This window comes from Artemia franciscana, chromosome 19, assembly GCF_032884065.1.
Source record: "Artemia franciscana chromosome 19, ASM3288406v1, whole genome shotgun sequence".
Taxonomy (NCBI): domain Eukaryota; kingdom Metazoa; phylum Arthropoda; class Branchiopoda; order Anostraca; family Artemiidae; genus Artemia; species Artemia franciscana.
Genome location: NC_088881.1, coordinates 10389147 through 10410346, shown reverse-complemented (window position 1 = coordinate 10410346; position 21200 = coordinate 10389147). Strand labels below are relative to the sequence as shown.

The 21200-nt window shown below is 35.7% G+C and overlaps 2 protein-coding genes across 2 annotated transcripts in view; both read right to left on the bottom strand.

The window, feature by feature from the left end:
• Positions 1–15405, bottom strand: part of LOC136039065 (NFX1-type zinc finger-containing protein 1-like) — a 17931-nt gene extending 2526 nt beyond the window's left edge. The window contains exons 1-4 of the mRNA XM_065722550.1: positions 15150–15405; positions 8163–8296; positions 4960–5317; positions 432–731 (exon numbers count right to left, since the gene is read on the bottom strand). Coding sequence (XP_065578622.1) covers positions 432–731; positions 4960–5317; positions 8163–8296; positions 15150–15405 — 1048 coding nt within the window. The remainder of the gene's footprint in view (positions 1–431; positions 732–4959; positions 5318–8162; positions 8297–15149) is intronic.
• The window catches only part of LOC136039064 (NFX1-type zinc finger-containing protein 1-like), a 68393-nt gene continuing 62469 nt past the window's right edge, over positions 15277–21200 (bottom strand). Inside the window, exons 14-15 of the mRNA XM_065722549.1 lie at positions 19880–20099; positions 15277–15451 (exon numbers count right to left, since the gene is read on the bottom strand). Coding sequence (XP_065578621.1) covers positions 15420–15451; positions 19880–20099 — 252 coding nt within the window. The 3' untranslated portion in view covers positions 15277–15419. The remainder of the gene's footprint in view (positions 15452–19879; positions 20100–21200) is intronic.

Sequence of the window (21200 nt, the reverse complement as noted above, 5' to 3'; positions counted from 1 at the left end):
GATGGGATATTAAAAGATAAGGGCAAAGAGTAGGTGAGATAAAGATAAAAAATCAGAAGGGTAGAATGCATAAGAAAAGAGGAAGCGGGAAGGGATGCAGTATTTAGCAATTCTTCAACCCTCTTATCATGTTTCATGCCTTTATGAAAAACAAAAATTAATTCGAATATAATTTATTTCCAGTTACAAAAGATATATATTATCCATTAAAAGGCTCATGTTTTTTTTTTGCAGGTGCAAAAATATACAGTATACATGTTCATAGTTCTAAATACAACGGCACGCATTAATTTCAGCTGGTAGTGGCACAGCTCATACTGCAGAAAACTAAGAAATCATCTATAGAAGTGCACAGACTTAAAAAAAAAAAAAATTGTTCAGGCCCAAAAATGGTTAAAGTCAAAATCTACGATCAGGCCATGCAGCAGTACTTGCTCCATCCATTTCTCTGGCCAAGGTATTATCACTTCTTAGGCGATGGCTTTCGCCCCCAATAATTTCTCCACATTCATTACAACGCGACTCCATCATAGCTCCACCGCAATCCCCAATGCAATAGATGTGACCGTTCGGGCATTTGTACCAGTGACCTTGTTTCAAACCCATTGCTTGAACAACCATTTTGCGTTCGTAGTCTGGAATCCCAACCCCATGGACAGAAGCCTCTTTCAGTAGCTTTTCAAGGTTACTTTTAATAGCAGCTGATTCATCTGGAGAAAGCTTCTTACACCCTGAAAAAGTAGAATGATTAGCGATGTTTCCGATTCTGCTTTTTATAAGAGAGTTTCTAAGAAATAAAGAAAGTTGTCTTTCTCACTTGTGTGAGGCTTGGACTGAGAAAATGGTGGTTCAATGAAATTTCCTGAGCAGGTTGCTATTTCCGAGCAACTTAGCAGCTCAGAAACTCTCAAAAGGGAAAATGAAATAACTTATGTGCTCAATAAAGAAGAAGTAAAAGGAGTTAATATTAATAAAATCTAAAAAATCTTGATGAATAAGATACAGGAAATACTTACTATATATTTTTGTTGATTGGAATGTTTGACCGTTTATTTTCTACATTTCAATATTTATTAGAAAAATATATTCTACTTCAATCTAAGACTCTTTAGCTAACCATAGCAGCTGAGCCCGCATATTATTGAAAATGCCTCGGCAAATGTTTGAGGAAAATACACAAATAAAAATCAGCTCATTCCTTTGGTCTTTTTCGGTAGAATTTGAGTAAAAATTTACCGATCAAATACTGAGTAAAGTGCCATAAAACAAGCAGTAAAGGACATTTCTTATGCGTTATCTCATCTTTCCATCCAGAGCTTTAAGTTGTATGCCAAATTATATCACAGCAGTTCGTTCTGTCTAGACAGTAAAGTACACAGAATTTTCCGTTTTATGGAAGGGGAGGGGGTATAAAAAGCACAATGTCACTTGATAATTTGAATTCGGCCCATACTTCGGAGGAATTTTATGATTTTGATGCGAAAAGAATGAGGCCCATTGCGTTTGTTCCTGACCTATTACAATGACCTACATTTGGACAAAGCCCATCGAAAAACGATCAAAATCGTTCAGAAAAAATAACACTAAACACTAAATAAACACTACATAAACACTAAATAGAATGTAATCAAAAGTACATACAAATGCAGGAGTGAATATCTCAGAAAACCAATAGGTACATAATGATCAATGACTAGATGAGATAATAAGGCTCGAGTGACAAAACAAATAATTAGACTGACTTCATTATTTATGACTTAAAATTAGTATGGAAATCCTTGCAGGTTTGTGAAGAATCTTGCGGGGACATACTGGCAATTAAAATTGCTCAATGATATAATTCACATATATTGTCAATTTCAGTAATTTGTTTCTTTGTGAACCTAGAGAAAGACTACCAATTTTTCTTTGGAAATATTTTCATTTTTAAAATTAAAACCGGGAGTTCGAAGACCAAGAGATTCAGAAATGACAGTCAAAAGTCGCAGCTTCTACGTCCCTCAGAGTTTACCAGCAATGGAAGGAGGTCTGGGGTCATAACACTTATTTCAAAGGAGGTTTGAATGGCGATGAAAGTGGTATTTGTCATGAAAGGATAATTTTTTAGCACTTGCTGAAAAAAAAATATTTAGGAAAGGTAAGAACGATAGATGGTCCTTATCCAAGGCCTGTGTGAGAAAAAATTTGGCGGAGATATGCTTCATTTTATCGCCCTTCACCCCGAAAAACTAGATTTAATGAAATATTTATTTTCAAGGAAGGTGAAGGTGAAGGTTTAAGTGGGTTGTTAGTTTCAGTTGGTGGATTCAAATTATTCGGGGACGATTAAAAACATTGCAAAATATATTAAATTGGGAATGAAACACAGAGAAACAATTGTATAGGGGAAGGGAGGTGGCGAGTGCTTAAAATAGGCATGTATAGACCGACGGGTGAGGTTTTTCCTCATTTTGTTTGCATTGTTGAATTTATATTGTATAGGTGAGTTGTATTTTGTGTCTTGTCCTGGCCCTATGACTTTTTTTGTAATAAATATCTATCTTGATCACAAGCCTACGTCATTAAGTCACTGAGGTGCTCTGGAAATAAAACATTAAGAAAAATTAGGAATTGGATTAAGTCATTTGAGTCTATGAATATCTTGTTTCTTATTCATTATTGTTATCTGAATTCAAATGTCATAATCTAACTGGATAACCTGTGTTCTGATTGTTACGTAATTTAATGGCTAACAGTCACTGAATTCAAGATACCAATGTAAGGTAGTTTTAAAGTTAGATATAAAGAGTATGGGAAAGTTATAAGAGCGAGAACTGGCACTAGTCTAAAAAAAAAGACCAATACCATCCAGCGTTTGGCGTCTTTAGATGCAAAATAAGGCAAATTTAGTTACATTAGGGTAATTGGAAAAAAAGTGCAGTACTAAATGTCTATTCTCCGTTTCACAGAAAAACAAAAGCTAAGAGCTCATATGGCACGTGTGACCAGGCCGCAAGAGCCAAGAGCCAAGAGCTCATATGGTATGAGCTCTAGTAAAATTCTAAGAATCAATAGATCGATTTAAAAGGAAAATCAGAGGCTTAATACTGGTCGGATTTAAAATGGGACCTCTGAGTCACGATGTCTTTCTAAATATCAAAATTCATTAAGATCCCATCATCCACTCGTAAGTTATAAATACCTCATTTTTTTTCTAATTTTTCCTCTCCCTTCAGTCCCCCAGATAGTCGAATAGGAGAAACCGACTTTATCAAGTCAATTTGTGCAGCTCCCTGACACGCCTACCCCTTTTCATCGTCCTAGCACGTCCAGAAGCACCAAACTCGCCAAAACACTGAACCCCACCCCATAACTCCTTCAAAGAGAGCGAATCCTGTACGTTTACGTCAATCATGTATCTACAACATTTGCTTATTCAACACACTAGGTTTCATCCCAATTCTTCCACTCTAAGCGTATTTCAAAATTTCCGATTTCCCCCTCCAACTCCCCCCCCCAATGTCAAAAGATCTGGTCGGGATCTGAAATTAGAGCTCTGAGACACGAGTTCCTTCTAAATATCAAATTTCATTAAGATCTGGTCACCCGTTCTTAAGTTAAAAATATCTCAATTTTTCTAATTTTCCCAAATTAACATCTCCCAGCTCCTCCAAAGAGAACGGATCCATTCTAATTATGTCAATCATGTATCTAGAACTTGTTCTTATTCTTTCTCAGCAAATTTCATCCCCATCTCTCCACTCTAAGCGTTTTCCATGATTTCTGTTTCCCCCCTCCAACCCAGCATGTCCCCAGATCCAATTCGAGTCGAAAATGGAGCATCTGAGACATAAGATTCTTCTGTATATCAAGTTTCATTAAGATCCAATTACCTATTCGTAAGATAAAGATACCCCAACTTTCACGTTTTACCCCTTCAACTCCCCCCAATGTCACTGGATCTTGTCGGAATTTAAAATAAGACAAAGATCTAAAGCACAAGATCTTTCTAAATATCAAATTTCATTAAGAACTGATCACCCATTTATAAGTTACAAATACCTCATTTTTATTAATCTTCCGAATTTTCCCTCCCCCCCCAAACTCCACCAAAGAGAGTGGATCCGCTCCGGTTATGTCAGTCAAGTATCTTGGACTTGTTTTTATTCTTCCAACCCAGTTTCATCCTGATCTCTCCGTATAAGTATTTTCCAATATTTCCGGTCCTCCCCCCCCCCCAATGACGCTGGATCCAGTCGAGATCGGAGTTAAGAGGTCCCTCTAAATATGAAGTTTCATTAAGATCCGATCCCTCCTTCGTAAGTTAAAAATACCTCATTTTTTCTTATTTTTCAGAATTAACCCTCCTCCCTCCCCAACTACCACAAAGAGAGCGGATCCGTTCTGATTATATCAATCACGTATCTAGGACTTGCGCTTATTTTTCCGACCAAGTTTCATCCCGATCCCTCCACTCTAAGCACTTTCTTAGATTTTAGGTTCCTCCCCCCCCCCCCAATGTCACCAGATCCGGTCGGGATTTAAAATAAGAGCTCTTGAGTTACGAGGTCCTTCTAAATATGAATTTATAAAAATCTGACCACGCGTTCGTAAGTTAGAAATATCTCATTTTTTCTAATTTTTCCGATTTAACCGTCCCCCCCCATTCCAGCTTTCAATCTGATAAGCCGCTCATATTATTTTGTTTGATTTGTTAGTCTTTGCAAGCTAGCAGCCGCACACTTGAGAACGGTCTCTTAAAAAAAAAACAAATATCGAGTTGTATTTGTTCTCATTTTTATTTTCTTTCATCATTTTTTCACGTATGAGTATCACCTTTAAATATTTTGCAACTTGAAGGGATAAGAGCTAAAAATTCAACTTTTTTGTGAGAATACTGTGAGGATATTGTGTGAATCGGTCTTTAATCTTTGAGGAGATAAGAAAATAAACAGAATAGAGCATTTGAATGGTACACACCTTTTAAAGAAGAGGCCACAGAGTCAATTCTCGAAGCAAAATCATCACCACCTTGGCTTTTGGAGTTTGAATACAAATGCTGGTAATTTGGTACACTTAAAATACAATAGAAACATTTTAAATGTTCCAAGCGTACAATCTCAAGAATAAAATCATCAGCTTCTTGTTGGGAAATTCTGGAACGACCAATACAATTATTAGCTAGAGATGACACCTTAGACACTAGTAGAGTGCGGTAAGTATCTTTCATAGGAAAAATTTTGTCTTTTTCTAAACGTGTCGAAAAATCTGTTGCAGAACTCTTCGCTGTACCTTTTGTAGTTATAGAGGCCAAATCACATAGGATGGCTGCTTGAACCTGGAAGAAAATAAACAAATGAGTTCTTCAGATGCTTAATAGATGAAGAACAATTCTTACATTATTCAGATTATAGTATCAATGCACTCGAGTGTCTGCAACTTCAACCTTTCACAAAGATTCCCATTAAGATAAAGGATTGGTGCAAAAAGTTACAAAGCATTTTGGTCATTGACTACATAATAGGTTTTTAGACAACAAATCAGCCACATAAAACAATGCTAGATACTTTACTAAAAATAAAAAAATTGGGATTAATATCCCAAATGCTCATTTAGCAACATCAAACAATCCTGGATATTTTTCAAGAAAAATTTAAATCAAACTAAAAAAAGACCAATCTTTTAGGACTAAAATCTTAAATATTCTTAATACATCAGTATCATCAAGAATCAGGTAAATTATAATCAGATCAGCCAATATCAGACTTAATTAGGACCAGAGCATCGTTTGTTTCGTTTAGATTTTAAGCTAATAGTCTATTTCAGCTTCACACCGTCTTGGTTCTACTGGTCCGCAGGTCTTGCCTCAACATTCTGAACATCTGGAGTGCATCAAATCAGCCCGGATCATGGACACGAGCATCTTGTTGTTTGACAACTTAACTTGCACTCGCACCTGATCATGGATGCAGGGATAGTTGCAACAAAGTAACGAGAAAACCCATGACAATCCCAATGACAATCCCATGACAACCCATGACAATCGAAAATTAAGAAAGACGTTTAAGGAAAATAGTTTAGTGAGAAGAAATTGCCATTTGACGGTGATTTTGGAAAGGTAACTATTATTTCCTTTAATCTCAAGCGTAAAAAAAATATTGCGAAAACCAACTTGTGGGTGTTTTGAGGAAGAGCTTGAAACCCCTCTAAAATTGCGACGGGTCAAAGCGCAAAGCACACTCTTGAAAACATTACAATCCAACTCATACGTAAGAATTAGTTCTCCGCCTTGAAAAACAAAAAGAATAATCGGATGGGTAGCAAGGACGTGTTTCGTTTTTTCTTCTACCAAGGCTATCAGAGTATTGCAACATGATAGAGATTTTAATAGCCCATCTAAAAGCAAAAATCCATACATGCGTGTTTTGTAGAAATTCATCTCTTTAAGACCTTCAAAAAGTGCTGTATGGCATCAAAAATGAAATTTTCGGTGCCATCTCTCTAGTGGAAAATTTGGTAAGCATAAATTTTGTGCTATTATAATCCCCATGGCTGAAAACCCTTCAAAGAAAGTATACATTCCGTCTCATATATACTTTCATATACTTCTCCTCCAAGCCCCCTTAGTAAGTTTCAAAAATTGTCTGCTGACTAGCAGAATTAACACGCTACATCAAAACCGTAAAAAAATGCTTAATGGCTCATTTCAAAGCTCTTAATCATCTCTACGTGCTTTTGGTAAATTCGTCCAGAAATACCATTCTAAGGAGTGACGTCCGAATGCTAACTTAAAATATCCAAATGTTTAACCAAATGTCGACTTGATAGCATAACCTACTCAGTAAAGGATTACTAACAAAATTCAAGCCTAAGATAACAATATAGTTAAATCAACCCATAGACTCAACCCTTACAAAAGATACCTGGGCAACTCCACTTAAACAACACAATCCCAGCAAAAAAAATATCGTTCGTTCGCTCCCCTCCAGATGGTCGAATCGGAAAAGTGACTATTTCTAATTTAATTTGGTTTGGTCCCAGATACGTCAGCCAACTTTCATCGTCCTGGCATATCTGGAAGCGCCCGAACTAGCAGAACCGGGACCACCAGACAGACAGATCCACGGACAGAAATTGCTATCTCTATATGTCACTTGGTAAATATCAAATGCCATAAAAAACTGTCAGGTGTGGAAAAATCCCCATTTTAAATGATTCAGGAATGGTAACTGTTATTTCAATCAGTCATAATGTCAGAAGTCTATGGCGAAAAGTAAATTATGATTTTTGAGACAGAAGCCTCAAACCCCAGAAAAGTGACACCGAATTGAAATGAAAAACAGCACCAATAGTCTCCATAGCAGGAAACCGTGATGTGTCTCCTCTTCCATCGTTATCCTTAGAACAGAGAGAGATGTTTTGAAGAGTTGCAATCCCCCATCTTGAAAAATAAAGAAAATCGGTTCAATTGAGTTCATTTTTATTTCATAAACAATACAATATTTTAAATGTACCCGTAAGGCTCAGGCCAGAAATATAATGGTCATATATATTTCACTGGAAAATCGAACATTTTAGCATAGAGCTAATGGTTAAGTATGTAATCCAACACGGACTTGTTCAAACCTCACTTATTCAATCTAAAACAACATAATCATCCTGTGGTGGCGCAGTGGATTTGACCTTAGCTTGGTAATACAGGACCCAGAGATCGAATCACGCTGCAGGAATGCACTGCAGGTCCGACACAGGGACCATAGTAGTCAAGAAGGGTCGTTAATTCTTAAATAATAAAATAACAACATAAACTATCAACATAAAATATGAAGTATAATGTAAGGTGTATATTGCATATGAAACACATTATAAAATACATGAATCTTTTAAAACAATTTGAACTAAAATTTAAAAGGTAGAAAACGAAGTCTCGGGTTCTGGGCTTCAAGGTATGGAAAATTTCCATATGATATCGGAAACGAGTTCTCTAACAGTACAAATGGCAAATTTTGAGTTTTTAAATTTGTTCTTCGGGAGATTGGGTTAAAGACAATTTTAGAAACCTGAAAACTAAAACCAATTTCACAATGTCAAACAATGATTGCAAAAGATTTTTCCACATATAGTGAATCGGTATTGTCCTCAACACACTTCAGAATATGAGTGTGTTATCTGAAGCAACTTACTTTTGTAAGATGAAACGAATCGTCACTCATCGACAGCAGTTTTTTTCCACCTCGTTTTGGCCTCTGTTGTTTATCCAAAGTGGTACTAATGCGTTTAATTAATTCTGCCATAGCCTTGTGAATACCAGATGAGTCTGAAAAAAAAGGCAGAAAAAGTCAAAAAGATATCAACAGGAAACAAATCTTACAAGTTTGTCCTGTGGTGGTGCAGTGGATTTGACCTTAGCTTGGTAATACGGGACCCAGAGATGGAATCACGCAGCAGGAATGCACTGCAGGGCCGACGCAGGGACCATAGTAGTCAAGAAGCGTCGTTAATTCTTAAATAAATAAAATCCTACAAGTTTGTTAGTAATTTAGACGCAACAGAGAGAGAGCCATAGAGAGGGATAGAGAGACAGAAATATATACATATATATATATATATATATATATATATATATATATATATATATATATATATATACTAGCTGTTGGGCTAGTATATTTATATATATAAATATACTAGCTGTTGGGGTGGCGCTTCGCGCCACCCCAACACCTAGTTGGTGGGGTTCTTCGTCCCCCCCCCTCCCCAAAGCCCCCCTGCGCGCGTAAGTCGTTACGCGCCATTGTAGTTGTGTCCCTGTGTCCCACCTGTGAAAAGAGATAGATATATATATATATATATATGTTTTTAACTACGTAAAACTTGCGAATATACAACATTCTTCGCTGTCCCATTGTCTGTGCATATAAGTAGATTGTCAGGTTTACTTATTCTTGAACATGCAACATATAATTGTCCATGAGAAAAACAATCCGTATTCAGATCTATACCTCATTATTCTAATGATGTGTCCCTGTGTCCCGGTCGTCATTTATATTCCCTGTGTCCCGGTCGTCATTTGTGTCCCGGTATCCCAGTTTGTAATTTCTCTTTGAGTGTCCCGGTCGTCATTTATATTCCCTGTGTCCCGGTGTCCCGGTCGTCATTTGTGTCCCGGTCTGTAATTTCTATTCGAACAATCCCTGTGTCCCGGTCGTCATTTATATATCCCGCCTGTGCCCCCGGCGTCCCCGTTGTAGTTGTGTCCCTATGTCCCGGTCGTCATTTATATTCCCTGTGTCCCGGTCGTGATTTGTGTCCGGGTGTCCCAATCTGTAATTTCTCTTTGAGGTTCTCGGTCGTCATTTATATTCCCTGTGTCCCGGTCGTCATTTGTGTCCCGGTGTCCCGGTATGTAATTTCATCACTTGACAAACATGACGTCAGTCGACAAACAACTTCATGACGCATACAGCTCAATCCTTATAATGACGTCAGTCGGCAAACATGACGTCAGTCGAAACACAAACATGACGTCACTCGACAAACACACACACACACACACACAAACAAACACAGACAACTTATTTATATATATATATATATATATATATATATATATATATATATATATATATATATATATATATATATATATATATATATATATATATATATATATACTAGCTGTTGGGGTGGCGCTTCGCGCCACCCCAGCACCTAGTTGGTGGGGGCGCTTCGCGCCCCCCCCCAAGCCCCCCCCCGCGCGTGTTAGTCGATACGAAAAGGTAAATATAGAGGATGAGAATTTAATTGAAAAGACTGAAGAAATACTTTTTAAAAATTTTAATATTAAAATAAATGACAATGATAAAAAGTTCCCTTTCCTATATTGGACTGTAAAATTTCATAAGAATCCCCCTAAACCACGGTTTATTGCTGGAGCAGCTAAATGTCCAACCCGCATTGCTGCTACTGACCTCTCTTTAATTTCAAAGGAAATTGTAAATAAACTTAAAACCTATTGTTCTGGTATTAAAAAATTTTTGAATTTTAATCCATATTGGAGTGTTAATAATTCACTGCAGGTGATAGATTCTTTAACAATGTTTTCAGCTAAAAGAATTGAGTCTTTCGATTTTGCGACAATGTATACTAATTTATCACTTAATTTAGTGTTTGATAATTTAAAAACTGTTATAAAGAAATCTTTCCTCTTATCTAGTAAAAGGTTCTTAAAAATAGACATTTATAATAAAAAAGCTATATGGACAAACTGCTTTAATACTACAGTTAACTTGAGATGTTACAGCTTGGATATGATTTTTGAGTTATTGGAATTTGTTTTATACAATACTTATATAAGATTTGGGGGTGATTTGTACAAGCAAATTATGGGAATTCCCATGGGGGGGAATGCCAGCCCATTTATAGCTGACTTGTTTTTAAGTCAACTAGAATATAAATATATGATGGATAAGAATAATCCAATTAATTTAAAACATGCTTTGTCAAATAATAAAAGATATTTAGATGATATTTTGGTCTTAAATTGTAAGGATTTCATTGATATTTCTAAAAATATATATCCATCAGAGCTTATTCTTGAGCCTAGTCATGGCGCTGGTCATGAAGATCATTTCTTAGATTTAAATATTAATATTTGTGATAATAATAAATTAAGTTTTAAAATGTATAATAAAACGGATGATTTTGATTTTGAAGTGATTAGTTTCCCATTCCCTGAAAGTAATATACACTCAAATATCACATATTCAGCGTTTTTCTCACAGTTACTTCATTATGCAAGGATTTGTAGTAATTTTATTGATTTTAAAAATAGATGTAAAATCTTAAGCCAAAAATTGATATCAAGAGGTTTTCTGCAAATAAATTAACTTGGCAATTTAAAAAATTTAGTTTTCATTATAACGAACTTTTAAATAAATATCAAAAGAATTATCTAGAAATACTTAAAGAAATTTTTAACTAATTTCAGAGGTTCGGGAAATGTTGTCACAGCGCCATTTATTTTGAATTGTGTTTCTAATTGAGCGGATTTTCTAAAAAATTAGCCACATGGTAAAGATGAATTATATAATTGTTTAGTTCATTCAGGTTTTTTGCAATGTGTTAATATTTGTGATTTGGTAAAATTTATAATATTTAGTTTACCTATTGTTGCTAAAAAGAGGGATATATTAACAGGATAAGCTTGTTTTTGGTTTTACTTGGTTGTTTTACATTTGCTGTTTTTTTTTTCATAGGCATGTATTTTGGGGGTGATACCTGACGCGGGGATGCCATGAATATTCTGTGGTAGCCACAACACTGTGCTGGGTAGAGAATTTAGAGTGGCGAAACCCTATATAGGCCAGTGTATTCTCCTGATGAGCCCTTATGTTGGGTGTTGCCTCTGAATTATTTGTCTATATTATTTTTTCTATTGTTTGGTAAATGACGACTTATACTTATTGACGACATGACTGCCTGTCCATGGATTATTCTTTATGGTTGATTGTGTGTGGCTATGCTGTTTGACCTATGTGATTGTATGGATGAGTAGGGTTAAGGCCTCATTCAAGTGCTGGTCTATATTAATCACTAATTTAGGAAAACAGTCTTCATTTTCTCCTTCTGTCTCCTTTTTTTTTTTTTTTTTTTTTTTTTTTTTTTTTTTTTTTTTTTTTTTTTTTTTTTTTGTGTTTGTGCTGTAGCATTGGTGATTTCTCTTTTCATATATATATATATATATATATATATATATATATATATATATATATATATATATGTTTTTAACTACGTAAAACTTGCGAATATACAACATTCTTTGCTGTCCCATTGTCTGTGCATATAAATAGATTGTCAGGTTTACCAACTCTTGAACATGCAACATATAATGGTCCATGGGAAAACAATCCGTATTCAGATCTATACCTCATGATTCTAATGATTGCCCTTGAGCTTTGTTGATGGTGATTGTAATCGACCATTCCCTGTGTCGCCGTCGTCATTTATATATCCCCCTGTGCCCCCCGGCGTCCCCGTTGTAGTTGTGTCCCTGTGTCCCGGTCGTCATTTATATTCCCTGTGTCCCGGTCGTCATTTGTGTCCCGGTGTCCCAGTCTGTGATTTCTCTTTGAGTGTCCCGGTGTCCCGGTCGTCATTTGTGTCCCGGTGTCCCGGATTATATTCCCTGTGTCCCGGTCGTCATTTGTATCCCGGTCTGTATATACGTTCGTTTTTGAAATGGTATATGATGAAATAAATTTTGTATTTTTCCCCTTTTTTTCTTTTTAAGTTTTTTTTGATTTTTAACTTTTTTTTTAGTTTTTTTATTTTTTGTTCTTTTTTCTTTTTTTATTTTTTTTAGTTTTGTTTTTCTCCTTTATTTTTCATTTTTTTTCCTTTTTTTATTTTTTTTTCTTTTTTCTTTTTTTTAAGTTTTTTAGCTTTTTTAGTTTTATTTTATTAGTTTTTAGTTTTTTTTCTTTTTGGTTTTTTTTTGTAGTTTTTACCTTTTTTTACTTTTTTTAGTTTTTTTTTTTACTTATGTCCTGGTCGTCATTTATACTCCCTGTGTCCCGGTCGTCAGTTGTGTCCCGGTGCTTTGTTGATGGTGATTGCTAATCGAGCATTCCTTGTGTCCCCGTCGCTTTCTCTTTGAGTATCCCGGTCGTCATTTATATTCCCTATGTGGCGGTGTCCCGGTCGTCATTTGTGTCCCGATGTCCCGGTCTGTAATTTAGTTTTTTAGCTTTTTTAGTTTTTTTTATTAGTTTTTAGTTTTTTTTCTTTTTAGTTTTTTTTTGTAGTTTTTACCTTTTTTTAGTTTTTTTAGTTTTTTTTTACTTATGTCCTGGTCGTCATTTATACTCCCTGTGTCCCGGTCGTCATTTGTGCCCCGGTGCTTTGTTGATGGTGATTGCTAATCGAGCATTCCTTGTGTCCCCGTCGCTTTCTCTTTGAGTGTCCCGGTCGTCATTAATATTCCCTATGTGGCGGTGTCCCGGTCGTCATTTGTGTCCCGATGTCCCGGTCTGTAATTTCGTCAGTCGAAAACATGACGTCAGTCAACACACAAACATGACGTCACCCGACAGACCCACACACACACACAGACAACCTATTTTTATATATATAGATAGATGTGCCGGTGTCCCGGTCGTCATTTGTGTCCCGATGTCCCAGTCTGTAATTTCGTCAGTCGAAAACATGACGTCAGTCGACACAGAAACGTGACGTCACCTGACAGACGGACACACAGACAGACAACTTATTCTTATATATATAGATATATACTAGCTAATGGGGTGGTGCTTCGCGCCACCCCAACACTTAGTTGGAGGGGGCGCTTCGCCTCCCCCCCCCCCAAGCCCCCCCGCGCGCGTAAGTCGTTACGCGCCATATTAGTTACGCGAATAGTTCTGGATTTACGTATGTTCTCAAAACGGCTCCAAATGTTTTCGGGAAAATTTGTATCTTGGGATATTCTCTCATAAAAAACGATCTGGATCGGTCAGAAGTCTGAAAAAATTCGTTAAGAGCCTTAATTTTGGTTTTGACAAATGACACAATGTACTATATTAGTACATCATTTAGAAATTTTCTTATATGATGCCATGCATAGCATAAATAAGATTGTTGAGTTTCCAACGCATCAATTATTTATACTATCTTTATAAGTGAGCAATAGCTGTGTATTTTTTCTAGAAAACGGCTCCATTTTTTTTTCTTTTTTGGGGAAAATTGGTATCTTTGGATATTCTCGTATAAAAAACGATATAAATAAGTCAGAAGTCTGAGAAAATTCGTTAAGACCGTTAATTTTGGCTTTTACAAATGATGTCATGTACTATATTAGTACATCATATAAGCATTTTCTTATATGATGCAATGCATAGCATAAATTAGATTGTTGAGTTTACAACGGACCATTGATTTATATAAGGGGAAATTGGTATCTTGGGATATTCTCGCAAAAAAAACTATCTAGATAGGTCAGAAGTCTGAAGAAATTCGTTAAAAGCCTTAATTTTGGTTTTTGTAAATGACGTTCTGTGCTATGTTAGTACATCATATAAAAGCATTTTTTATGAAATCATACACGAATTTTGTTATATATGTTGTCATGAATAGCATAAATGAAATTGTTCAGTTTCCAACACATCAATTATTTATATAACACAATGTCAATTGGAAGGCCCAAAAAACAAAAATTTGCAGTTGCAGGTACTTCATCAATTCGGTTTTCAGTCTAGTCTAGGTTGTGGCCACGCTCTTTATGCTCTTGCATAGCTCTCGCTGCGCATGATGTCAGAAGGGCCGAAAACCGCAATCTAAGTCAAATCTGACATACATTCTGAGAGGGATTGATCTATCGTTAATAAGCTATGCAGACAATGTACTTAATGTGAGCCACTTCCTTCGCGGTTTAGAGGAGAATTTTATGCAGTTTCAAGTAGAATATGGAAAAATAGGCCTTCAGTTTAATGAAAAGAAATCAGATGTGTTTATTCTTTTGAGTCAAATATTTATGAAAAACATTCAAGAGAACGGACAAGCAAAAACAACAACAGACAAACAAATATACAACAAACAAACGGAAAGCAAACCTGAAACTAATTGGTAAGTTCTACTGGCTTGAGAAGTTTCCTACGGGGAAAAGTTTCGCAGTGAAATACGAAGGTCTTAAAAAGGTCTTTGAAAAATTTAACACCAATTGCTTGAAAAAAAAGAACAAACCAGCAAAGCATTTCTTTCAAAAATAAACAAACAAACATTCAAGGGTCTGTGGCCACTGGAGAGGACACAAAAAAGGACAAGACAAGTGAAATGAGTTCAAGCCCAGTGAAAAAGACAAGGGGAAACACTACCATTCCACCATTGTAAATTAGGTGCCTTAGGCAAGAATGAAATAAAAACCCGATGATAAGATTTAAAATCTGGAACTAATATTGATTTAAATGAAAAATAATAACAAACCAAACACACAATCTTCACAAATGCAACCATGCATATTTGCATGTTCACACCTGCTCACTAATCCCAAATCCAAAATAAGGATTGAAATTCAATGACGCTGGTTTAAGTTCAATGACAATGCGGTTGAAAACAGCATTGTCATTGAACCTAAACCCTTCTTTTTAGACCAATGCCTAACAAAACAAAAATTTTACCTGTTCCAGATCTTATTATTAAATTGTCTTCATCAACCATTGCTTTACAGCGAGTAACTCTTAGTTGTGTTTCAGCCAGTTCTGTACTAACATCTTTAGCCGTGTAAAACTGAGCCTTGACTTCTTCGGTATCGCGAAAAGTTTGTCTTATTACATTTCCATAACGACCAATGAATGATGAAATAGGAGTGTTGCATCTTGGGCATCGCTGCAGACCTACCAAGTCCTTACTAGCAGACTTCATCCAGTAGTCCATTGCCTCAACTTCAATTACATGACCACAGTCAGGTAAAGAGACAAACCTGAAATTTTGAATGAATTATCTAAAGATGAAGAACATAATAAGAGTCCTGTGTTGGAGCAGTGGATTTGACCTTAGCTTGGTAATACGGGACCCAGAGATCGAATCACGCTGCAGGAATGCACTGCAGGGCCGACGCAGGGACCATAGTAGTCAAGAAGCGTCGTTAATTCTTAAATAAATAAATAACATAATAAGATAAATTCAGAACATGTTAAAATAGTTCAACTATCTGTAGCTCAACATAATGATGGGATATAGGGTAGTGGTACATCTTTGCAAACTCAGAGTCAACCCAGTGCCAAATGGGTACCTAAAGAAATCTGGAGAAGGTAAAAAGCAAGAGTACACAGCAGCACCGGATATCCTCCCACCTTAATTACACTTCCTGTCTCAAGGGCCTTGAAATGAAGATTGAAGACGTCAATTGAACTGTAAAGTCGGGCACTATCCTTTGTAATATATATTACAAAGTAATATATATTATATATATAATAGTATATATATTTGTACTATATATATATAATATATAATCTTCTATATATATATAAATAAGTTGTCTGTGTGTTATGTGTGTCGAGTGACGTCATGTCATCATGTCGTCATGAAGTTAGTTGTCGTCATATTTTTTGTGACGATAACGTCATTAAAAGTATTTAAGAAAATCGTTCAAAGACAATTTTTTAATTGTAAGAAGATCGTGGACGGAAAAATGTTTAATTGTAAAATGACTGAAGGACCTACAATGGCAACAGCCGAGGAAGCTGTTCAAAGAGTCTATGCCAAAAAACTTGCTGCTGATAGAGAAAGTAAGAAAAGAAATCGTGCCGAGGAATCACAAGAACAGCAAGAAAACAGGCTTGCAGCTGATAGAGAAAGTAAGAAAAGAAAGCGTGCCGAGGAATCACAAGAACAGCAAGAAAACAGGCTTGCGGCTAAAGAACGCAAAACCGCGCAGTTAGATGAAAATCCACCTGGAAAGCGAGAGTCAAAACATATCAAAACTGAAAATGATAGCGATGATGATTGGGTTTGGGATTTTGACTTGGATAAGGTCATCAATGCCTACCAGATTTTAGTTAAAAAAACAAAGGTTCGGCGATATGTATTTCATAGTGACGCTGAAAAATAAAGAAGAAAAAGAAAACTGAAAAAAGAAAAAAGGTAAAAAACTAAAAAAAACTAAAAAGAAAAAACACTCAAAGAAAAATTACAGACCGGGACACAAATGACGACCGGGACAGAGGGAATATAAATGACGACCGGGACACTCACAGATAAATTACAGACTGGGATACCGGGACACAAATGACGACCGGGACACAGGGAATATAAATGACGACCAGGACACACGTAGTTAAGAAAATCGTTCAAAGACAAATTTTTAATTGTAAGAAGATCGTTGAAAGAGAAATTTCTAATTGTAAAATGACTGAAGAACCTACAATGGCAACAGCCGAGGAAGCTGCTCAAAACGAATGTATTCAAGCCGTAGTAGCTGAGTTGGTAAAGCGTTATGTTCCAGGTTCTAGGTCCGAGAGGTTCCAGGTTCGAGCCTTGGCTTTAGCATTAATACAAAAGAAGAAAAGAAACTAAAAAAGGTAAAAACTACAAAAAAAACTAAAAAAAAAAACTAAAAAAAAAACACTAAAAAAACTGAAAAAGCTAAAAAACTAAAAAAAAAACTAAAAAAAAGGTAAAAAACTAAAAAAAAAAATAAAAAAAGGTAAAAACTACAAAAAAAAACTAAAAAGAAAAAAAACTAAAAACTAATAAAAAAAACTAAAAAAACTAAAAAAAGGAAAAAAAACTGAAAAATAAAGGAGAAAAACAAAACTAAAAGCCGGGACACAGGGAATATAAATGACGACCGGGAAACTCAAAGAGAAATTACAGACTGGGACACTGGGACACAAATAACGACCGGAGATATAAATGACGACCGGGACACTCAAAGATAAATTACAGACTGGGACACCGGGACACAAATGACGACCGGGACACAGGGAATACAAATGACAACCAGGACGCTCAAAGAGAAATTACAGACTGGGACACTGGGACACAAATGACGACCGGGATACTGGGAATATAAATGACGAACGGGACACAACTACAACGGGGATGCCGGGGGCACAGGGGATATATAAATGACGACGGGGACACAGGGAATGTTCGATTATCAATCACCATCAACAAAGCTCAAGGGCAATCATTAGAATAATGAGGTATAGATCTGAATACGGATTGTTTTTCCCATGGACAATTTTATGTTGCATGTTCAAGAGTCGGTAAACCTGACTATCTATTTATATGCACAGACAATAGGACATCGAAGAATGTTGTATATTCGCAAGTTTTACGTAGTTAAAAACATTTTAACTACGTATGAAAGGGGCTGCTCCCTCCTCAACGTCCTGCTCTTTACGCTAAAGTTTGACTCTTTCTCTCAATTCTTCTTTTTAAAACAGTAAAAAACTTTAGCGTAAAGAGCAGGACGTTGAGGTGGGAGCAGCCCCTTTCATATACGAAGTAATTTCTGTTCGTTTTAAGTTTTACTGTCGCTCCTTACTTGCAGTTTAAAAAACTTGTTTTTTTTAATTTAATTATTACCAAAGAAAACAATTTTGGTGAAGCCTCAACCGTAATCCATAAAATGTGACTAGGCTTTTATCCAGCCTCTCACCATTTTGAGAATAATTATTTTTAGAATATGATTAACCATAAGTTACGATGGATATCATGAAGAACTAATAGCTGAACCATGATTAAGTTACAAGAAATGAAATAGAAAAGAATGAAAAAGTTTGAGATAGTAACGGATTAGTACCTTGATAAGAGTGGAAAAACTTAAAATAAAAGGAACTTAATGTCAGATGTAAGAAGAACTGGGGGGAAGCTGCCCCCTGCCCAATCTAGAACCATAATTTGCTTGTGACACTTTGGAAGTGAAAGAAGGTTCATTTTGCAAGGAAGGATTAGAAACAATACTAAAAGGATTAAAAGCATTAAGGGCCCAGATGCTGATCGTGTGGTAAATGAATGTTTTAAATATGGTGGTTGTTGAGTTATAAATAAATCATTAAAATTACGAATTTGATTTTTTTTAAAGGGAAAGTATCAACAAAAGATATAGGAGAGCATGGAATCACACAAGATATTCAAACTTAATTAGACTTGGATTAATGGTGATGATTTGAGTGTCCTAGATGAAAATGTCAGCAAAATCTCGAGGTTTTTAAAGTTCAGGGTGCAACATCAGCTTTAAAAACTAATGCTAAGGGGAATAAGTCGTTTAGACTGGGGACAAGTGAAGACGAAGAAGTTGTGTTGGATAACAAGAAGATCGATCAAGCGGATAGCTTCATTTACTTAGGTATTATCAGTAAAGATGATAGATGCAGTAAAATGCTAAAATTAGAATAGCCAATATTGGAAGTTACAGTCATGACAGTGGTCAAGTAAGGTTATGAAACATGATCACTCCGAAAGACGGAGCAGAATTTGTCGGAAAGTTTTCCAGAGGATTTGTCTTCTTTTGAGTACCCGTCTGGCTGACCTTAGTTTAAACAGTAAGCAGCAAGAAAAATATTATTCTATCCAGATTTCTAAGACTATGACGAGAGAAAAGTTGAGATGGCTAGATCATACTTTACGGATGAAGGATGACAGATTGCCAAAGTATCTTTTATTCGACTGACGATCTAGGGCCAAACGAAAAGCAGGTGGTCCCTAAATGGGATGGAATAGGTCCTGAGGAAGAATTTTAAAGAAATTCTATTTTTTTAGTAGTCTGTAAAGAGGGAAACTTCGACAAGATTGGGAGAGATGAACATTGTGCGTAGCTGTGTTGTCCTCAGGAGGCTCAATGCTGCAGTTAGTTGTTAGTAGTAGCAGTAGTGGAAGAAGTAGTAATACTTCTACTGACAGATGGAACACACTGGAGAGAGAGGGGATCCCCACCAATTCGTGGAACTTCTCATGATGGCATCCCTTATCAGAAAACCAACTGTGATACCTATGTGCAAATTAATGCCTTGATTCCTTGTGCCTGTTATGTTAATGACAGATGTTTCCCAAAAAGAGAGTTAGAGAACCCTTCCACAAGAAAAACAATTGAAAAAAGAAGATAAAAATACGGTTTAATTTGGAGAAACTCATATATTGTACCTTAAGAACTATTTAAAGCACAACATTCCATTTCAAAACAACAAAACATCTCCAACATCATAAACTTCCCATAAAAAGCAAAAGCTCAGATAGTTCTGGAAACTCCCCCACAAAGCCTAGATTGCTTGATTAGCTTCTGAAACAGGGAGGAATTGTTTCGGAACCTAATGCTTAATAATGGCAGAAAATACAATTAATGAAAAAAAATCGGAGTAATATCTAGTCCATGCACTTAAAAACACTTAGCTAACCAAAATACCTTGCATCGGCATCAGTTTCGTTCCAAGTAAAACGAATTCTTCAATTTCAGCTTTGTTGCAGATTCGACATTGCTTTGGACATATCTCTCCACACAAACCAATGCATCGATGATTGCAAGAAAGAGACTCTTGGCAGGGTTCATCACAGGGGCCACGTTCACACATATCTCCACATTTTAAGTTGCATTTCTTATGAATGCAATTCCAGGCACAGGGTTCCTATTTAGATAGATACATAGATAGATACATGTTTATTTACAACAAGAATTAAACCATTTAAACAAACAGCGCAAATACCTAATGGCATACTTAAGCACGTGGTATATCACCAAAAAAATAAAAAAATAAAAAATGAACACAAACAAAAGAAAAAACCGTCATTACTTTGGCTTAAACTAATTTGCACTTTTTAAGAAAATCAAACTTCAACACTCACAACGGAAAATAGTATGGGAGACTAGCAACATGATTTCTCAATAACTTCAGAAGTTTATTTCTATCATTACAATTTCTCACGGCTATTGGGATTAAATCCCAAACTTTTGGAACAATATGACGCAAACTAAATCCCGATCGCACCGTTAGCCTAGTTTCAAAAGAGAAATCAGAACTATGAGACGTTGGGTAATTGTGGAATTGTGATTTTGTCGGGAGTGATCTTGGGAAATTTAGTGAAAGTTTTAGCAAGGAATTAAACAAAATTAACATAACTCCACTAAAAGCAGACTGATCTAAAGAGTTTGGTTACTGTTCAAACGAGAGATAATATTTTGCATTAAAGAAACGCATCTTTGCACTAAAGAAACAGTCCATCTTGGTCTGTTTTGCCATATCAAAGAGCTGATGAGAGATTGATGAGTGAAAAAGGTGGTGACGAGGAAAACTTATGAAATGAAGCTTAGTTTAATTCTCATCAAAGAAAATGAAAAGTTAAAACAAAAATATAAGTTTTAAACAAATTTTTTATAACTTAACTATCTTATGGTATTAAGTTGAAACTTACGGGACTACTCCTATCTCTACTTCTGCTATTACAATTTAAATAAATCAAAAGAATATAAGTGTATCCAAGTTTTTTTGATACTTGAACTTCAAGGGTGTAAGTGTGTCCATAGGATTTTTGTGAATAATACTAAATTTTCTTTTTCAGGTCAACTTGAGGAAGTAAAAATTAAATTAAACAATACTATTTGTGTCAGGGTTACACATTGAAGAAAAAGTTTCTTCAACATACAAATAGCAAGGCAAACCATGAATTCTTATAAAAAAAAATCTTAAGGATATACGGTATATCTTTTACCACGAAAAGAATATGTCAAT